Source organism: Thamnophis elegans, chromosome 3 (assembly GCF_009769535.1).
Source record: "Thamnophis elegans isolate rThaEle1 chromosome 3, rThaEle1.pri, whole genome shotgun sequence".
NCBI lineage: Eukaryota > Metazoa > Chordata > Lepidosauria > Squamata > Colubridae > Thamnophis > Thamnophis elegans.
In genome coordinates, this window is record NC_045543.1 from 132,325,354 (window position 1) to 132,346,908 (window position 21,555).

Below are 21,555 nucleotides of genomic sequence, written 5' to 3' on the forward strand. Positions count from 1 at the left end.
ACCTGTTTTCTAGACAGCATCTCTTCCCTGTTTCCCAATGCCAGACATTCCATTACATCTACTGAGACAAAAAGAAATCAAAAGTACTAAAAAAAATTTCAATGATTTTGAGAGCAATGAATGTTTATTGCAACACTTATCTCTATTTATAATTATTCCATAAAAACATTCCATAAAATATGCAGATTTAATAATCCTAACAATCTCCCCCCCCCCCCCAAAAACAAAGGATTGTAGCCTTTTGCAATCTGATAATTTACAGAGGATGGATTTCAGCCTTCTGACTTCCTAAGGATGACCAAATGGGGATCTTGATTTATGGAATAAACAGAATGAACTGAATATTCTAATTGTAACTAATGAGAATTTTGTGAAATATGGATTTCTCATTTAGTAGCATCATAATTAGCCAGCATACCAGGTCCATGTACATTAACAAAATTAATCATACAATCTATTCCACTAACTAAAACACACACATGCCAATAAGTCTTATTTAATTATTGGGAATTATAGCTATATCAGTCTCCTCTGAATTATTGGAAACATGTAATCCTTTGAGGGATTAAGTATTATATTGTTATAATCTCTGGTATGTTACTGTTCTGCTTGTTTTAAGGCAGAGAAATGCAAACAAGGATCTGGTAATGTACTGAAGATATTTATATCCCACAATTTAAAATGAATCTTCTTTTAATCTAAATTGCCTTAGAAACTTATTTTTAATTGTAAAAGTACAATATTAAGAAGATGGAGAATGCAAGCAAGGTTGCCCATAGGTGACCTTCCAAAATAAAATTAAATAAAAGCTTTCATGTGCAATCAGTAGGAATTTCAGATTTGTCCAGAGACAAAAGTTTACAATTCTGGCACCATCACTAAAATGACTGTCACGGCATTCTTCCCATTCCAATGATATTAGCAGTGATCTGAAAGCAGTTTCAAATGTCAATAATGAAATTCAAGAGCTTTGTATGCCCCATAGTAGTCCTTAAGATAATTGTTAAAATCTTGAATGGCATGGGGCCAATTATTATAAGCATTAGTGCTTGGAAATTAAATACCATATTTTTCGGAGTATAAGACACACCAAGGTTTTGAAAAGGCAAATTAAAAAAAAAGCAGGTAGATAGAGGGAGAGAGAGGGAGAGAAAGAGAGAGAAATACAGTAGATAGGTAGGGAGAGGGAGTAGTTAGGTAGATAGGTAGATAAAGGGATAGAGAGAGAAACAGAGATAGATAGAGCGATAGAGAAATACAGTAGGTAGGTAGGGAGAGAGTGAGTGTAGGTAGGTAGCAGTGGTGGGTTCCGGATCCCGTTCCAACTGATACGGTTGGAATGGGCCCGGTGTCACCTATATGGACATGCGCGATGCGCGCATGCGTCGTACCTGCCTGCGATGCCTTTGCAAGCTTCCGCAATGCTCCAGCTGCTCGGCAGAGCATTGCGCAGGTGCGCAACGCGTGGAAGCGCCAAAGGCTTAAAGGACAGGTAAGGAGCTTGGGCAGGCGGGTGGGCCCTCCGGAGCACCGTACCGATACACGGTCCTCTGGGCAGGCTTCAGTACGCCCGTACCAGGGTGTACCGCCTGCAACCCACCACTGCTTGGGGTCACCGGAACGGAACGGTACCCAGTGCTCCGGGCAGGCTCCAGTACGCCCATACCGGTGCGTACCGCCTGCAACCCACCACTGGTAGGTAGGTAGATAGAGGGATAGAGAAAGAGAAATAGAAAGAGATAGAGAGAAATACAGTCGATAGGTAGGGGGAGAGAGAGAGAGAGAGCAGGTAGGTTGGTAAGTAGCGGGATAGAGAGAAAGAGAAGTAGAGACAGAGAGAAATACAGTAGATAGGTGGGGAAGAGGGAGATAGAGTAGGTAGGTACATAGGTAGATAGAGGGGGAGAGAGAGAGAGAGAAATACAGTAGGTAGGTAGGGAACACTTGATCAATGCAATTCTCATCAATCAGTATTGTTCAAAATTAAAATGGCACTGAAAAAAGCGAGTAATATTGTTTTTCACAATTATGACCACTGCAGCATCCTCATGATCATGTGATCAAAATTCAGATCACATGGCAACTGATTCATATTTATGACAGTTGCCACGTCCTGAGGTCGATGGTGAATTCTGGATCCCGTTCCAACCGGTACGGTTGGAATGGGCCCAGCGGCACGCGCGCATGTGCGTTGTACCTGTCTGTGACGCTTCCGTGATGTTCCAGCTGCTCGTTTGAGAGTCACGCAGGCGCTCTATGCGCCATGCGCATAAGCGCCAAAGGCTTAAAGGACAGGTAAGTAGCTGGGGCAGGCAGGTGGGCCCTCTGGAGCACCGAACCGGTACACGGTCCTCTGGGCAGGCTTCAGTACGTACCAGGGTGTACCACCTGCAACCCACCACTGCTTGGGGTCACATGTGATCAGCTTTTGAGATCTTCTGGTAAGCAAAGTCAATGAGAAAACCAGATTCACTTAAGAAAGCATGTTACTAACTTAACAACTGCAGTAATTCATTTATCAACTGGGCAAGAAGGGTTGTAAAATGGGAGAAAAATTCACTTAACAAATGTCTTGCTTAACCGTGACCCGACAAAAGCGCGAATGTCAAAAGCACGCCGACAAAACCGCGGCGCTAAAACCGCGATGTCAAAAGCGCGCCAACAACAGCGCGCCGACAGAAGCGCGATTTAAGTTAAGGTAAGGTTTAGGGTTAGGTTTAGGGTTAGGTTTAGGGTTAGGTTTGGGGTTAGGTTTAGGGTTAGGTTTAGGTTTAGGGTTAGGTTTGGGGTTAGGTTTGGGGTTATTTTTAGGGTTAGGTTACAGCGCGCTTCTGTCGGCGTGCTGTTGTCGGCGCGGTTTTGTCACCGCGGTTTAGTCAGGCGCACTTTTGTCATTCGCGCATTTGTGGTGGAACCTTGCTTAACAACAGAAAAGTTGGGGTCATAACTGAGATCATACGTCAAGGACTACCTGTATAAATGTTTTAAATAAATAAATATGAAACCAAGGGCTGCTAGGGAAAAATTGCAGGAACGCTTATTTTAAATGGAATTGTTCTTATTCCTCCACATCTATCCCAAGCTGAAATAAAAACTATTCAGACTGAGAACCTATATTTGTTCTTTTTCTTCCCCAGAAGAAACATAAATGGCTCTGAGGCAAACAAGAGGCCTTGGATAGTTTTTCTGCATACAATGTACAACCATTTACAGTATTTTCTCTTTTTAAAGCCTGTGCCACATTTTTTACTTGGACAGTCAATTGCCAAAGAAGGCTTAAAGAAATGAAGTAAAGATAGATAGCTGGGCTTTTGTTGTCAGTAAGTAGGAAAAGGTCAATTATTTGGAAGAACATATATTAACATTTGGGGTGTTTCGTTTGTATTGTTGCCACCACTGTAAATCCTTAATGCAAAATCCATTTTGGTAGAGGATATAGAGTTACTCCATCTATCCCATTAAAACCCATTTAGTATAGAAGAAGTTGAGCCAAGCACAAAATCTGCCATGTAAAAGGAAACAATGACTATTAATTGCCAACTTCACACACACACACACACACACACACACACACACACAAAGTGAGAGGCCTATATATCACAGCAGACATATTGTTATATGGATTTCATGCAAAAATATTGCTGAAAAGACTAAAGGCCAGAATAAGGAAACTATATAGAAAAAGCCTAACTGAGATTTTTTTAAAAAAGGAAATGGTTACATCAGTTGATTGATGAACTGGAAAGTTCCCATAAATAAGGTTGCATTATGCAAATTGGGTAAATAGCAAAATTTGCTTAACATTAATTCAAGCACTTATAAAAAGAGAAAATGTGTTAAGTAACTCTTGATTGTCAAAACCAAATGTCACATGAAAAAAACCCTTTAAACTTCAACAAAGAATGAACTATCTTTTGCTGCCACTTTGCTTTTCATTCCTTCGTATTTATCCATGTTGAAAATGTCCAACATGGCATATTCAGTAATGATGCCAACAAAACCTCTAACACAGCTGTTTCTCAAACAGCTTCTTTCTATTGTGTGTTTTAAGATTTATAGGAATTGTTGCCTTCTGCACTTTTATTTTTAGTTATATATTCCCTTTGTTATTTTTATAAATAACACAAGGTGGTAAACATATCTATTACTCCATTTTCTTCCTGTTTTCTCAATAACCACAACCCAGTGGACGTAGGTTGGGCTGAAGGAGAGTGACTGGCTCAAAGTCATTGAACTGGTTTTCATGCCTAAACTGGCACTATAACTCACAGTCTCCTGGTGATTGGCCTAAAGCAGTGATGGTGAATCTTTTCAGCACCGAGTGCTGAAAAGGGAGCCCGCATGCGCACTCGTCTGGGATACAACCCGGAAGAGGAGCATGTGCGCCAGCCAGGGGGCATGCGCACACCGGAAAATGCACTTCCAGTTTCCAGTGGGCACATGTGCACCAGTCAGCTAGACTTGTTTGCTGGTGCACATGCGTGCATGACGACCAACTGGCTGGCGCGCATTCTCACGCTGGAAAACAGAAGACCAGCTCTTCCATTTTCTGGCACTGCTGCAGCACGAAGGCCAGGCGATCATCACGTGTGCATGCGTGCCAGAAACCAGGAAAATGAATGGGCGACAGTGCATCTGCCAGTCGACATGGCTCTGCGTGCCACTTCGGGCACAGGTGCCATAGGTTTACCATCACAGGCCTAAAGTAACCAAGGTGGCTTTCATGCCTAAGAAGAGAGTAGAATTCACTGCTTTCCATTTTCTAGGTTGGTGCCTTAACCACTAGACCACACATTTTTTTACCTGATAATCTACAATCATCATGCTGGAGAACGCTATATGTAAACCGATAATCATGTAATGGGGCCTGACCTGTAATTTACATGCTGCTTATTCCTACCATTGTTATGCCTTAAAAAAAAAAAAAGTTGCTTGGAGCCACAAGAACAATCTGTGGAAAGGCAGAAAAGGATGTGGAGAGAAAGGTAGCATCTTTTTTCTAATTTACTCCATTTCCAGATCCCAACAACTCACAGAGACAAGTTCCATAGCTATGGGTTTAGTCTATAACCTTCATTAGCAGATTCTGCACTAACCCTGCAGAAATGTTTTACTGCAGTGTTTCCCAACTGGGTCTCTTTAAGATGTGTGGACTTCAACTCCCAGAATTCTGGGAGCTGAAGTCCTCAGTTCTTAAAGTGGCTAGAGTTTTACTAGTTGACTTTACCTTTTGTTTTCTGGGCTATGATAACTCAGTTCTGACTTTTCAGCATCGATCTAAAGAGATAACTATATCCTTATATTCTAATTGAATAAAGGACTAAGTAGGTCCAAGCCACTTTTGTCCTTTCAAAGCAGTATCCAATTTCCAAACAATTCCTCCCAATTTAAAATCACCCTTCCACTGCTCTGCTATAAAGATAGTTTACGCTTATAAGAAAGCTAGGAAAAAGCCCCCATCCAAAGGTTTTTTTGCACACGGCAAAAATACTGGAATGTAAACATAAGATACTGTACTTGTCCACTTGAGTCTGCAGCCTGCTGGAAGTGGGTGGCTAAAGACGTTTCATCTTGGAAAACTTCATTACATTCCAAACACTTCAGACTATGCCTGCACAACTTCGAAGAGTCTTCATCTAGAGGCATGGCGGGTGGAACAGGCGTACTTGAAGGAGCCGATATGACTGTCCCAGTTATGCTGGACTGGATCTTGGTTATGGTGTGGGTGCCCACTCCGGTCGGATTCTGAAGAATGGACGACGTAACAGAACTATTGCTTGTGGGAGAAGCTATCATCTGATCGGCAGGAACTGGCTTCAGAATCAAATGGGAACACTGCATCACCACCCCTTTCTCTTTGTGACCCCGTGCATGAGAAAGGAGGCTGCATTTGTTATAGAAAACCAGGTTTTTTGTGCAGTGGTTACAGGTGACTTCGATCCGCACGCTCCTCCGGTCGTAGTGCTGGGCCAGGCTTTTTTCAAGGGCGAAGGAGTCGCCGCATTCCAAACACTTGTAACCGCGTGTGGGTAAAGCGATGCCCGCATTTATAGGAGGGCTAAGGTTCGGGATATAAACCGGGACGGGGTTAACACTGCTGAGCACCTTGTTGAAAGCTTCAACGACAGAGCTCTGGAGAGAGGACACCACCTGAACCCGAGACACTTTTTTCGAAGGCTGAGACGCTGCTGCGGAAATTATTGCCTGCTTGATCTGTTGCTGAGGTTTCGTGAGCACTTGGCGGAGTTCGGAGGTGGCCTGAGCACTTTGAGGCAGTAGGTTAAGGTTGGCAAGATGGACCGTCTTTGGCACAAGTTTTGCGCTGGCAAGGCTTGAGGCGGGCACCACAACTGTTTGCTGCTGTATAGCGTTGGCGGCTTTGATGATGGCGCTGCTGGCGCTTTGCACTGAAGCAGCGGATATGACAGTGGCTTTCACCGTGGTGTTGTTTGCGAGTTTCAGATTGATCACCTGTGACCCTGCCGTCTTGACAGCCGAAACGGGAAGGAAAGCAGTTGCCACAGGCTTAATGGTGACTTGTTTGGGAGTGAGCTCCGCAGAAGCCACCGCGTTGGTGACCACTGTTGATTGGAGAGGTGCCCTGGGGGGAGAAGAAAGAACTGCAGCAGAAGTCGGGGAAGACAGCAACGACGTCACAGAAGCCACCATGGAAGCTGCTTGCTCTGGTTTCCTACTGCTGTCCAAATCAACTTCGGGCAACACACGCGTGACCGTTCTCTTGATCTCCCCCGAGGACGTCTTGATGGTTTTGATGCGCACTTTGGGGATAGCTGGCGTCGAGCCTGCAGGCGATGGTGGGGAACCTTTGCTGCTGTTTTCACTTGATATACTCCTGGGACTGTCGGGTTGTTTGACGGGGGGCTTTTTTGCACAGTCAATGAGACTCTGAGACTCGGGGGATTTGTCCACAGCGCGGGGGCTTTCACTGGTATCTTTCTGCAAGGGAGAGGATCCCCTTGAATTGGATTGTGGGTCTTTGCCAGTGTCCGTGGCTGCTTTTTTAGCACTTAGAGCTGCAATTGCGGCAATACAGGAAGAGAGTTTTGCTGAGGATTTTGCTTTAGCCTGGGAAAGACTGGTAAGGGTTGAGTCTCCTTTCTCCGTATTTATTTTCCCATCGACTGCTCTGTTTTCCAGGACCTTCTCGGAGTTTTCTTTAAGCAGCTTGTCATCTATCTTCCTAGCTTTAAAGGGTTCATAGTGACCTAAAGGCGATGGGTTTGTTTCCGAGTCTCTTTTAGACACCTTGGGTTTATCAGAATTACCTGAAGCTGCAACTCCGTGTTTCATCAGGTTTTCTCCTCCAAGTACTTTTAACTTCTCATAGTCCTGCTGGGAGACAGACCTTGTTAATACATTTGTTCTGAAGTTTCCACGCATGTCCTCTTTATCTGGGGGGTCGTCCACCTCGATTTTTTCATCGTCGTCAAACTCTTCAGCACTTGAGATGGGACTAAATTGGTTAAAGGCAGACTCTTTCAGTGTATTTTCCGAGACGGTGCCCTCGTCTTTGAGTGATTTGCCTTCCTCTTTATTAAAACTTTCTAGAGCGGATACCGTTAAGAAACCGTTGTGCAACCCGTTGCCTGTGGAATGGTGGTTGTCTTTCTCCGCTCCTTCAGAAGAATCAATTGTCCGCACATTTTTCACAATGACACTTACACCCACGTCAGATGAGGAGGGTGCATGGGAATCATCCTCCGGATGGACATTCTGCTTTATATGGCTGTCATGATCCTCGTGGCCAGATTCAATAGCCGCTTTTGGGTCAACCATATCTGGTATGTCAAAGGCGGCAAGCAGATCATCGAAGTCTGGAGTCTTCATATCTCCCATGGTCACGTTAGCTTTTTAGGCGTCAATCTGCAAAACAAAACAAAATTTAGTCAGCACCTTTTGTTCTTTCAAAACGCTATCTATACGTTTCAAACAATACTCTTTTGATTAAAAAAAATTAAACCCATCAGTTGAAATAAAGCTTATGTTGTTATTTTTAACTGGCTATTCTCCCAGTCCTTTGTCTCTAATTTATGTTGAAAATACACAAATAGAATAGAACAGAATTCTTTATTGGTCAAGTGTGATTGGACACACAAGGAATTTGTCTTTGGTGCAAATATGGAATCGGTTATAATTTTGACTAATCATACCAGAAATATTTAATATAATACACAGAAAAAACATATCAGCACGACATCATCAAAATTATCGAAACTACTAATTTTAACTCTATTTAATGAGTTCACATTGCATTGAATGAAAAAGATAATTAGCATAGAGTATCTGAAAAAAATTACTGTATGCATTTCACTGAAAAATTCTTCTCCATGTTCTTTACTAAGCTTAATATTTTAAAACAGTACCACAAAAGTTCCATTAAAACGTTTAACTCAATCTCGGTACTCAATGTAGCTCAATTTGTTCAGCATTCTAACACAAAAAAGAACTCTGTGTACCTCTCTACAGATAGGAGACAAGAAAATACCTGTTGGAGAATCATAATTATAATGTCTGTACAGGAAAAACAGTTTCAGAAGAAAAATTCTTAACAGAAATTTAAATAATAATTCTAAATAAGTATATTCAGGGTCAAATGAATACCAAGGAAAGAATGACGATGTAAATATGCTCCAGCAATGGGACAAGAATTTTTTTAAAGATTTTCCTCTGTTAAATGAAGGGAGAAAGGGATTAATTTGCATGTACCTAATCCTCCTTATGCGACATACAAAACTGGAAATTATTGTTTAAATATGGATGCATTCAAATTATACCAACATGTCCACAATGAAAAAAAACCCACAATTTTTCATGCTGATGACTTAAAAATACAATGTAGCTAACTAATCAAATAAGAAGCTTATATGGAATAACTTAATACATGTAAAAAAGCACCATGTATCCAGTTCTAATTTAATTTTAGGATAATACGGCCAATTTCAAAAGTCAATCTTAGTAGTGGGCAGTAATGTGTTAAGTAAAAAGGAAAAGATTTCCTTGTCCAGTCATGTTCGACTCTGGGGTGCAGTGTTCATCTCTATTTTTTGGGCCAAGGGAGGCATACTTGTCCAAAGACAATTTCTGTGGTTATACACCAAAGGCACAAGGAATGCTCTCACCTTCCCACCAAGGTGGTACCTATCAATTAACTATTAATCTACTCACGCTTGTGTGCTTTTGAACAGCTAGGTATTAAGTAGGGACATGTAAAATATCATGCAATGTTCCAATCCTAGAATGGACTATTCCAACCAGGAATGAGCCAATCTGAGTGTTCCACAAAGGTGCTGATCCATGGATTGGTTAATTTTGAGATCTGACCAGGGGTGGGTTCCAGCAGGCACTACTGCCGGTTCCCTCATGTGCGTGCTGTGCGTGCTTGATGTGCGCTATGCGCACATGCACACTGCAATTAAAATTGAACTGAAAAACAAGATGGTGCCGCCGCCCAGGAAACTGGTTTGGGGGCGTGGCAGGCCCGGGTCGCTGCTGGTTCCAGTGACCCAGGCTGCCAAACCACTAAACTGGTCCGAACCAGTAGGAATCCACCACTGGATCTGATCCCTTTTGCAATATAGATAATCCTCAACATATGATTATGACTGGGACCAGAATTTTAATTGTTAAGGAAGGCAACTGTTAAGTGAGTCATGCCTCACTGTTAAGCGAATCATTGCAGCTGTTAAGTGAATCTGGGTCCCCTCCCCCTGACTCTGCTTGTTGGAAGCTGGCTTGGAAGGTTGGAAATGATGATCAAACAAAAGTAAGTAACTTTTTTCAGTGTCCTTGTTAACTTTGAATGGTTGGTAAACAATTGGTTGTAAATTGAGCACTTCCTGCACCTGGAATACAGTAATTTATTCCAAAGTTTAAACAATTTATTTTGGGGTAAAAACATTCAACGATGGGACATTTTGTATGCCTATTGCATTTTTTAATGTGCTTTCGAACTGCTAGGTTGGCAGAAGCTGGGACAAGTAACAGGAGCTCACTCCGTTATGCGGTGCTAGGGATTCGAACTGCCGACCTTTCTGATGGACAAGCTCAGCGTCTTAGCCACTGAGCCACTGCGTCCCTATCAAAAATAGTTTATATTTAATTTGGGAGTTCCACAGACATGATCATGCATTGTGAGTACCTCTACTTGATGATCTCTGCTGTAAACAAGAGGTAATAGATGGTGTTTGGAGATGGGAACAAATCAAGAAAAATACTGGTGTCTCAAAACTTTCTAAAACATCAGGCACGTTTTAAGTTTTATTTCTTTTTTTTTTAATTTAAAAAAATGTGTCAAACTAACTGCAATCCATCTAAATCACAAAGGTCAGTATAATGCTAAATCAAACTAGAAGCAAAGATAGTGGGTAAGGAAGAGTGAAGACATATAAACAACCAGTTTATCTCCTCTCTTTCTCTTTCATCTTTATAAACCACAGCTTATATATGCTCTGAAAACACCTACTGTGGAAATCAATTTGCTAGTAAATCAGTGAAATTTTAAATTGGCTTGGCAAAATTATTTGAGCAACTTATTTAGATCTGAGGTATAAACATCTGACTATCATAGGCAAAATGAAGAGTTGGAAAATACCAGGTGACTCAAAAATTCTATTAACAGCAAATTATGAGGCTCTATTTATCCACCACTCCTCCTTGCTTCGTCCAAATTTACCATTACAGTATCTAACAACAAAAATATTTCCTTCAATATTTTTTGCCTTTTATTGGATTTGCTCTCCCCAAATTAGGTAAACTGACAAAACCAATTGGTAATCTTGAAAAACTGAAAAAGGACTCCACTTAGTTTGCACTGCTGCAATGGGTATGTAACTCGCTTCTCTCCAAATATTATTGCAAAACAGAGATTATCATAATTACATTTGTTGAAAGATGATCACAGTATAAATGCCAAAAAGATAAAATAGCCCATCAAATAAAATCCTTTTATATACCCACACGCTAGTCATTTGCATGACTGTATATTAAAGCTGTGTAGCAGTTTAGAATCAATTCCAAAAACTGTACCAATGGCTGCAAAGGGCATCCATGAGCCCGACTCATTTGAAGAATTTCAGACGCATTCTATCTTGATGAATCACTTTTTCTGAATCAAATCCAAAACACTGGACAGATAGTCCTCGTCTTACAACGGTTCGTTAAGTGACCTTTCAAAGTTGCAATGTCACTGAAAAAAGTGACTTATATTGAAAAAAAATAAAAGATTGGCTGGAGGAAATTACCACACACCAAATTGAACTAAAAACTGGAATTATTTCTGTTAGGAATTATAAAAGGAAATTATGAAATAAAATATTAGATACTTAATTCTATACATAATCATGGCAGCAAGAATTACATTTACACAAGACTGGAAAAATAATTACACATCAATAGAAGAAAATGCAATAAAAAATATTGGAATGTGCAAAGATGGATAGGCTCACGAAAGAATTAAAATAGAAAGAAGAATCAGAATACTACTCTGTATGGGATTTATAGTATAATCGGCTAGAGGAAAGGGGGAAACAGCAGGAAAGCAAAAAAGGAAGAAAGATCAACAAATTAAAAAAAAACTACAAAACTGATTTAAAAAAATGAATTTTCCCCCATTTTACAACCATTCTTGCCACATTCGTTAAGTGAATCAGTGCAGTTGTTAAGTTAGTAACAGCGTTGTTAAGTGAATCTGACTTCCCCATTCACTTTGCTTGTCAGAAGGTCACAAAAAGTGGATCACGTGACCCCGGGACACTGCAATGGTCATAAATATGAATCAGTGGCCAAGCGCCTGAATTTTGATCACATGACCATGGGGATGCTGCAGCGGTTGTAAGCGTGAAAATCATTTGTAAGTCACTTTTTTCAGTGCGATTGTAACTTTGAACGGTCACTAAGCGAACTGTTGTACATCGAGAACCATCTGTACTCAATTTCGTGACCCGTCAAAACCGCGGTAGAATAAAGCGCGCCCGACGAAAGCGCGTACGTGACGTCATCAGCAGCGCGACGAAAAAAATTAAAAATAAATTAAATTAAAATTAAAATTAAATTAAAGCAAGCCGATTCACATAAAGGTAAGGGTTAGGTTTAGGTTTAGGGTTAGGGTTAGGTTAAGGGTTAGGGTTAGGTTTAGGGTTACGTTAAGCATTAGGGTTAGGTTTAGGGTTAGGTTCAGGGTTAGCGTTAGGTTAAGGGTTAGGTTTAGGGTTAGGTTTAAGGTTAGGTTTAGGGCTAGGTTTAGGGTTAGGTTTGGGGGGGTTAGGGTAAGGTTTTCGCTTTAATTTTAAATTTACCGCTCACAGCGCAATGTTTTCGTCGCGCTGTGATGACATCACGTACGCGCTTTCGTCAAGCGCGCTTTATTCCACCGTGGTTTTGTGGTGGAACCCTCAATTTAACAGGGAGAAGTAAATAAATGCTTTCTTTTTTTCTTTCAAAAAAACAATATGGTCTGAAATGCATTGGCAATGTACAGATCTAATTCTACAATTCTTCAATTATATCTTCTACAACTTGCTACAGAAAAAAACAGAAGCTTTGTCACCTTGGCAAATAAGAGTTGCTTAGGCAACAGACCTTAAGCAACCTAATTTGCTTTGTAGTCCCATTCTTCCAATGTGGAAATATGCTCTGTTAACTCCAGAGCATAACTTCCAACACCTCTACTGTAGGAAACCATGAGAGATCAGTGTAGAATAGCTTCTTGCCTTGTACATTAAGCCCTACCAAACCTTTCTTACATTGTTCTTAGCTGGGACAATAGCATTTAATTTCCTGGCCTCAGTAAAACCATTTCTATGTGAGATTTTATTGCATAATTGCTCTGCTTCCTTTATGGAATTTTTGAGAATCCAGATAATATGGTAATAACTTTGTAATCCCCCAACATTTTTGTACTATTGCACCTATCTTCCCCAATCATTGTTTTAAAAATTGTTGATGAAGAGGGCAAGAAACAACCAGAATTGCAAACATTGGCCTGAAAATAAGCAGCCGGAATGGAGTGAGAATTGTTTTTAGAGAAACAAAATGATCCTCTAAGAATGCTCTTCTGTGTAGTGTGATATTCAATTACAAACAGTGGACACCTCTGAGGGATTTTGTGTCACGTCACAAATAGTTTTCTTTTTCTTTTACATTAAATAGATATTCAATTAAAAACAGCCGATACTTCAGAAGATCTTATCAAAGGATTTTAAAACATTTTTAAACAGATTTGTTTTAATTTAGAACCTCAGTGGATATGTATTTTCTCCGGCAAAGTCTCATGCCTTCTGCAACCAAGTATTTCCCTTCAGTCCAGCCTTCTCTGAGCTTACAAAATAGGAAATATGCCACAGAACAGAGCAACATATGTTACTCAAAGTAAGCAAGATCTACTGTTCTTGGTTGCTTCAAAGCACAACGAGGTTAGATAGCAATAATACACCGCGGCACGACAAAACCACGCTCGTCAAAATCGCGGTGATAAAATCGCGGCGCTAAAGCCGCGACGTCATCACCGCGCCTCATCACCGCCGCGACAACAGCACGGCAACAGAAGGGCACTTTAAAACGGCGCCGCGGCAGAAAGCCGACTTCAATTAAGGTAAGGGTTAGGATTAGGTTTAGGGGTTTGTTTTAGGGTTAGGGTTAGGTTTAGGTTTAGCGTTAAGTTTAGGGTTAGGTTTAGGGTTAGGGTTAGGTTTAGGGTACTGAGTGCTTGGGAATGCGCGAATTTGCCCTCCGCGATTATGTCATCGCGGTAGGGTCGCGTTTTTCCTTAGCGCTGAGAACGACGCGAATTAGTCTTCACGCTTATGTCTCCGCAGATAAGGGCTTCGCGGATTTGTGGTGGAACCATAATACACACCTACAGAGAATTTTTAAGTATGCTTAAAAATGAACACAATGATCCATTTCAACCACTGTTTTTCTCTTCTTTGTTTGAAGAAAGAGAGTTTAAAAATAAGGAATCTGGGATTTTCTTCATATGGCATCCGAGGTGCCATTTGGCCTCTTTTGGTGCCTGCCAGTCTTCCTGTCCACTTGCCTTTTTATTTTTTATTTGAATTAAATAAATTCACTTTAAAAAAATAAATAGGAAGCCGGCATACTAAATAGACAAGTATGATCTTCCAGGAGCCTTATTTACAAGAATATCCTCCTAGCCTAATATCAATTTAATGATATTAAAATATATATTTTTTTAGAAAACAAAAAGGGTTTGCTTGCAAGTGTGCCCACCTGACCTGGAAAAAGATAAACCTTAGCCAAGATATCAGCCACATGTTTCTTCAGAAGGCATGACAGAGTAGCGGCTAGGCTTCTGATAAATTGCTGTGATCAGAAAAACTAATCAGAAAAAGTCAAATTATACAGTTTTATTGCAATGAATAAAAACAAAGGAATATAAGAGTACTCAGGTTTCCCAGTTACTGCATGGCAAACCTCAAGGTTACAATTTTGGGGAAAAAAATAGGCTTTAACATTGGGCGGTTACTGAAGTGCAAAATGTTTAAGGCAATCTAAAAATGTTGCAACTGCCACAATGGATTTTTAACATCCCACAATTGTTAATTGATAATGTCCTTGTTACCTATCTCACACATAACCTGCATCTGAATCATCAATCTGTCTTCTCTTTCCCTTCCCCACAGTTCCTCCCAATGTAAATCCTAAATCTGTCTCACTGCTCTATATGTCTGATGAAGGGAGTTGCAGCTACAAATGTGTCTGCCTTTTAATAAAATGTGTTGGTCAGAAAAAGGACCCAGACAGTGGGATTCATACTGCAAAGACTGTCAGGGGTACAACATTCTGTGACCCAACAAATGCACGCTTGACAAAAGCGCGCCCGACGAAACCGTGGTGCGAAAACTGCGACGTCATCAATGCACCCACAACAGCGCGCCGACAACAGCGTGCCGACAGAAGCACGATTTAAGTTAAGGTAAGGGTTAGGTTCAGGGTTAGTTTTAGGGTTAGGTTTAGAGCGCGCTTCTGTCTGTGCGCTTCTGCGCTCATTCATCGGCACGATTTAGAACTCACAGTTTTGTCGCCGCGGTTTTGTCGGGCGCGCTTTTGTCAAGTGCGCATTTGTCAGGGAACCACAACATTCAGGTCCATGTTGATTTACAGCTTTATTATAAATGTTGACGGTGCGCTTGTTGGCTGGGAAGCTGGCAGCCGAGGTTCAAGACCCGAATGCCACACAATGGGGTGAGCTCCCATCTTTGTCCCGGCTCCTGCCAACTTAGCAGTTCAAAACCATTCAAATGCAAGTAGACAAATAGGTACCACTTTGGTGGGAAGCTAACAGCACTCCATGACGTGATGCTGGCCACATCACTATGGAAATATATTTGGACAGCACTGGCTCAATGGCTTTAAAACGGAGTTGAGCAATGCCCCCTCTAGTTGGCAGTTTCATTTTTAACTTTTAAGAAAGGGTTGCTAATGAACATATACCAAGGAGGCATCTAGCACTGTCATGGAACTAAAAATTAGGATCTGGCAGCTCAGGCTGGCCAATGTACTTAATAATAGATGCTACTCTATCTTAAGAAGTTGTAAGATCCTGCAATGCGGTACAAATGCATGAATTTTGGGTTTTCTCATGTAATGCGTTCGACTAGGGATCTTGACAGGAGAGTACTGTACATGTCATAACACTACATGAAATGCTACCCAATTTTTTATTTGTAAAAGAAGATTAGAAAATACACAACTGGATAAGCAGCTGAAGTCACATAACAGACTAAACTAGGATGAGGTTTATTTGGTTTTGGTTTTGGTGTTTGAATTCAGTCACTGTAGCTTATTTGTAAAATCATAGATAAAATAAATTATGACTTAAGCAAAGGTATAAACCCAGCTTCAGAAATGTCTATGGCTCACTGCTTAACCTAACAAGAAAACAAGAAAAAATGCAAAGAAAATAAGAGAACATAGTATGTGATAAATCAAAATTAAGCAGAAGAGTTATTGGGAACTGTGATTTCAGCATTCAAATTATACCTTGGGGAGAATCTTCCTCCATTTAAAATCATTATTTGTGATTTTTCTCCAAAGTAAACCACTGCAGATGAACATAAGCAATGAAAAGATATTTGTCTTTTCTTTAAAAACTAAGTAATCAAATTGTAATACTGTAATTTTATTGATATGTTTTTGTGTTATTTAGATTATTATTTTTAAAAGTGAAAGAACAGCAAAGTTTGTGAAGGAAGAGTCAGATCTAATGGTCTAAACTGCATTTTCTAGTTCTGTATTTAAAAAAATATTTAAAAGCAAAACCAAGTTTCTCTTAGGAAAATATGCTTCTTTATTACTTAAGATGGCATGTTTACAGATGCATTTTTTTCTTTACTAATATACCTAAGAAATGGCATTAAATATCCTTAAATATTTTTTTTCAAAAAGGCAATGTTAATTTTTCCCTTATTTTCAAATGCGAATGATCCAAAGAAAATATATGCTTTAGTTTTTCAGTGCTATTCAATGGAAAATCTGAAATTATAGGAATTAATTTAATTATGTACTAATGCAACTGAATATGAAAACATTAACTGTTTTAAAAGAAATATTGAATTAACCAAAAGCAGAATTTTATTTTTTTAAATACAATTGTTTCTTTATTCAAAAAAATGGAACATCAGTAACTAACCTGAAATTGCTTTAATTTTCAAAGAGATTAAATTAATCAATTGTGATCTAGTAATCTGGAAATATATTTGTGAGGGATGCTTTAAATTTAGAAATCAACACTAAGCAGGAGGTTAGATTTGATGCCCTAAATAGTCTATTCCAATTCTAGGGATTTGATGACCATTTGCAACTTTTTAACTTTTTAATGTATTGTTTTCCATAGCATATTGAGGCAGTATAAACCATCAGTTTTCTGAACAGCAGGATACACTTCATGTAAATGTGGTTCATAATTACTTTCATATCAGCTAATACATCATACCTTAACTAGATGTCTAAGGCTGCCTTTGCAATACAAATCTTAAGCAATAACCATGAGGTTTAAGTTTGAACACTAGAATCATAATATTGGAAGGAGTCACCCTTCTGTTCAGGGAGAAATTCAAATGAAAGCATCTGTGACAGATGGCTGTCCAGTTCCTGCTTTAAAAACATGTCCCCATAGAAAGAAGCCCATCAACTCCCTCAACAATTAGTTCCACTGTCAACCTGCTCTTCCCATTTCCAAAAGTTTTTTCTTAACATTTAACTAAATGAATCTCCTCCTCTAATTTAGGGTTTCCCAATGTTGGTGATTTTAAGATGTGTGGACTTCAACTCCCAAAATTCCCCAGCAAGCCATTGGGAACATCTTAAAATCACCAACATTGGCAAACTATGTTCTAACTAAATCTGTTTCTTGCAGGATACAACAATAAAAAGGGTTTTTTTTTTTAAAGTAAAGATAATTTTCTTCTATGCAACACTCCTTTGAGTTCTTGAAGAGATTTATAAGTCTGCTTCCCAGACTTTTTTCAAGCCTGTTTCCCTCAATTTCTCCCTGATCATCTTCACTGTTCTTCTATTTGTTCCAGTTTCTCTGAATCTTTCTTAAAATGTAAGGATCTATCAAATCTTAATATACTTCTTGAGGCAGAATTTGACACAGAATAGAGGGGTATTCAAAATAAAGGTAGTCCTTGACTCTTAACCATTCAATTAACAATTATTCAAAGTGACCTACAACTGGTTCTTGCACTTATGACAGTACCCCCAGTCATGTGATCAAAATTCAGGCACTTGACCACTGCCATGTATTCATGATTGTGGTGTCCTGGGGTCATGTGATCACCACTGGCAAATTTCCAACAAACTAAGTAAAGGGGGAAGGCAGATTAAGCTTAACTACATGACTCACTTAGTGACCACAGATAAAAGGGTATAACCCGCTTTAACGACCACATTACTTAGCAATAGGAAGTTCTGATCCCAATTGTGTAAGTCAAAGGCTATTTCTATTTGCCAAATTCCTTGGGATACTAAGGGTGGGCATACCTCCTTACCTCAGCATATTCAGAGTTCCAACACACCAAGAAATTGAAGATGGCTGGACATAAGAAATGAAATGGTTCTAAGCCCTATAGGTTCCTGCAAGAGTGATGTCAAACAATACTTAAATCCACCTTTTTGAAATGTTAATCTCATTTCTTCAGGTATCTGGACTTCCTAACTGGGTTATGGATCTAATCAAAACAAGCCAAGATCTATTGATAAGATAGCAGAGACATGAAAGGAGTGTTCTAATATCAAAGGGTCTGCACAAAGAACAGGGGGGGTCAACCTATTCTCCAAAGCACCTGAAGGTAGGACAAGAAGTGATAGATGGAAACTAATCAAGGAGAAAACCAATCTAGAACCAAGGAGAAATTTCCTGACAGCTAGAACAGTTCATCAGTGGAATGACCTGCCTCCAGAAGGTGTGGGTTGGACTAGAAGACCTCCAAGCTCTCTTCAACTCCGTTATTGTAGTATTATAATCGTATTTTTCAGCACTTGCAAGGGGGGGGCTGTCAAATGACAGCAGCACCATTTTCACCATCTGAATGCAGGCCACACTCCTTTTCTACAGCCATCATAACATCACAAGCATGTACGAAAGGGGTGAAGCTCATATGACAATGATATAACACTGCTTTTGTCATTTTGATCAGCGCTTTAGACCCTGTGGATGTCTGTTTCAAAAAGCTGCAATGGTAGCATAAGCCAAGTGTATTTCTCACCGTGGAGGATTTGTATGCTTAGTTCATACTCTCCAATCCTGATGAAAGTTGTTACGTCTCTACATCCATAATTTTGGTATGGGACTATGACAGTTCTGTAAATTTGGAACATCTAGAAGAACTGGCCTGAAGAAGCTGAGCATGGCCATATTTGTTTATTTCATCTTCTTCCTCTCTATCCTTGGTCTCTCCATGTTATAGATAGGAGATGAAACATTTCTATTTCCCCTTCAGTCATCTGATCCATGTCCTCTGTCTAACACACCACTTTAGCTGTTATATTTTCAATATCTCTTTCATTAGTGGTCCCTCACTGATGTTCCCAACTCCACAGGTCAAGATATTGAATGGTAAAATTAAAATTTAGTCAGTGGAAGGATTCCAAATTAAATATTTCACTTTAAAAATCTTAAGTAATGAAACAGATATCTACCAGAGACTGCAATTTCAAGAATACAGTGGTACTTTGGTACTCATAGTTAATTGGGTTCAGAAGGCATGATGAGTACCTAAAATAATGAGTACTGAACAAATTTTTTATCATAAACAATAATGTAGTGAGTCACAAGGCAGTGTGCAGCAGCTACCAAAAAAGCCTACACGGTTCTAGGCTGCATAAACAGAGGGATAGAATCAAGATCACGTGAAGGGTTAATACCACTCTATAAAGCCTTAGTAAGACCACACCCAGAGTACTGCATTCAGTTTTGGTCACCACACTATAAAAAAGATGTTGAGACTCTAGAAAAAGTGCAGAGAAGAGCAACCAGGATGATTAGAAGACCGGAGACTAAAACATATGAACAGTTACAAGAACTAGGCATGGCTAGTCTAGTGAAGAGAAGGACCAGGGGAGAAGGCACCTGAAGGCCAGACAAGAAATAATGGATGGAAACTAACCAAGGAGAGTTTCAACCTAGAAATAAGAAGGAATTTTCTGACAGTGAGAACAATCAACCAATGGAACAGCTTTCCCTCAGAGGTTGTGGGAGCTTCATCACTTGAGACCTTCAAGAAGAGACTAGACTGCCATCTGTCAGAAATGGTGTAGGGTCTCCTGCTTGAGCAGGGGGTTGGACTAGATGACCTATAAGGTCCCTTCCAACTATGCTAATCTGTTAAATCTGACAAATGTAATTCACTGCTTATTGATTGATCTATTTCACCTCATATGCAGATGTTACTGGGTCCACAAAGAGCTAAATGATGTGATTTTTGTGTGTCTTGGCAAAGACCAATCTTGAATTTGACAGATTATTTACCCACATCTTATTTACCTTTCATTTGCCCAACAAATGAAACAGGATGGCTTCATTTTGCTTCCTGACTTCAACCCAATGAATAGTTTTGAGGGGGGGGGGAAATATCAAGAACCCTCATCATAACAGTATTACTGATCGAAGCACAAACCAGCAGAAGTTGCAACTAAACAAATGCATATTTAATGAAGAAGATAAAAGCCAATCTAACTAGCATTTCCCCCTTTCTTCTTCAGTGTCTTCTCCCCAGTTTCTGGAGCTCATAAAATATTTATTCAAGTGTTGTGATTAGGTAACTCAGTTTACCAATAAGCCCTGTAGGCAAAGTTGTTGAAGACTAAGGCAAGGAGTCTTAAACGGGGCCATGGTTATTCAATCAAAATACCGTTTTCAATTGTATACAAATCCTCAATTTACTACCATTCTTTTAGTGACCATTAAAAGTTACAATGGCAGTGACATATGACTGTTTTTCAAACTTATGACCATTGCAGCATCCCCATGGTCATGTGATTAAAATTTGAAGACTTGGCAACTGGCTCATATTTATGACGGTTGTAGTGTCCTGGGGCCATGGGATTACCTTTTGCAACCTTCTGACAAGCAAAGTCAGTAAGGAAGCCAAATTCATTTAACAACCATATTGGTAACTTAACAACTGTAGTAATTCCCATAACTGTGTCAAGAAAGTTCGTACAATGGGACCAAAACTCCCTTAACAATTGTCTTGCTAGCAACAGAAATTTTGGGATCAATTGTGGTTGTAAGTTGAGGACTACCTGTAGAGGCAAACCATAGATGGGAGAAGACTCCACATTGATTTTCACTATTGGTATTCATACATGAAGGGGAGTGATGGCTCAGTGGTGAAAGATACTGAGCTTGTCAGCTTGGTGGTATCCGAAGCAGAACATGCAGATTCAGTCACAATTTTGTTCCATATAGTATCAATCTTGTGAATTCTCAAGCTTCTTCTTTCCTCTATGTATTCAAGATGGAGGGTGATTAATATTTATATGTATTTATATGTTAGGATGCAGGTATATATATACGTATGTATTTGTTGTTGTTAGTTGCGAAGTCATGTCCGACCCTTCGCAACCCCATGGACAACATTCCTCCAGGGCTTCCTGTCCTCTACCATCCTCTGGAGTCCATTTAAGCTCACACCTACTGCTTCAGTGACTCCATCCAGCCACCCCATTCTCTGTCGTCCCCGTCTTCTTTTGCCTTCAATCGTTCCCAGCATTAGGCTCTTCTCCAGTGAGTCTTTCCTTCTCATTAGGTGCCAAAGTATTTGAGTTTCAGCTTCAGGATCTGGCCTTCTAAAAAGCAGTCAGGGTTTAGAGCATGTCTATATGTGTGTTATGTATGTGTACACTTTTGAGACCAGGCAACAGAATTTCACTTTTAATGTGTGCCAGTGTGCCCGCAGTAAAAAAAATGACAAGAAAGGTTATCTCATGCTGGCTACATGACCAAGGAAAATGTCTTTGGACAATGCTGGCTCTCTCATCCAGGAAACAGAGATGAGCACCATGCCCTAG

General features: G+C 40.0%; 1 protein-coding gene across 4 annotated transcripts in view; it reads right to left on the reverse strand.

Moving 5' to 3' along the window:
- ZNF532 (zinc finger protein 532) overlaps positions 1 to 21,555 on the reverse strand; it is a 98,973-nt gene that overhangs the window by 62,988 nt on the left and 14,430 nt on the right. For all 4 annotated transcript variants that reach the window (XM_032213627.1, XM_032213625.1, XM_032213624.1 and 1 more), the window contains exon 2: positions 5,518 to 7,884. In XM_032213627.1, the coding sequence (XP_032069518.1) occupies positions 5,518 to 7,857 (2,340 nt within the window). In that variant the 5' untranslated portion in view covers positions 7,858 to 7,884. The remainder of the gene's footprint in view (positions 1 to 5,517; positions 7,885 to 21,555) is intronic.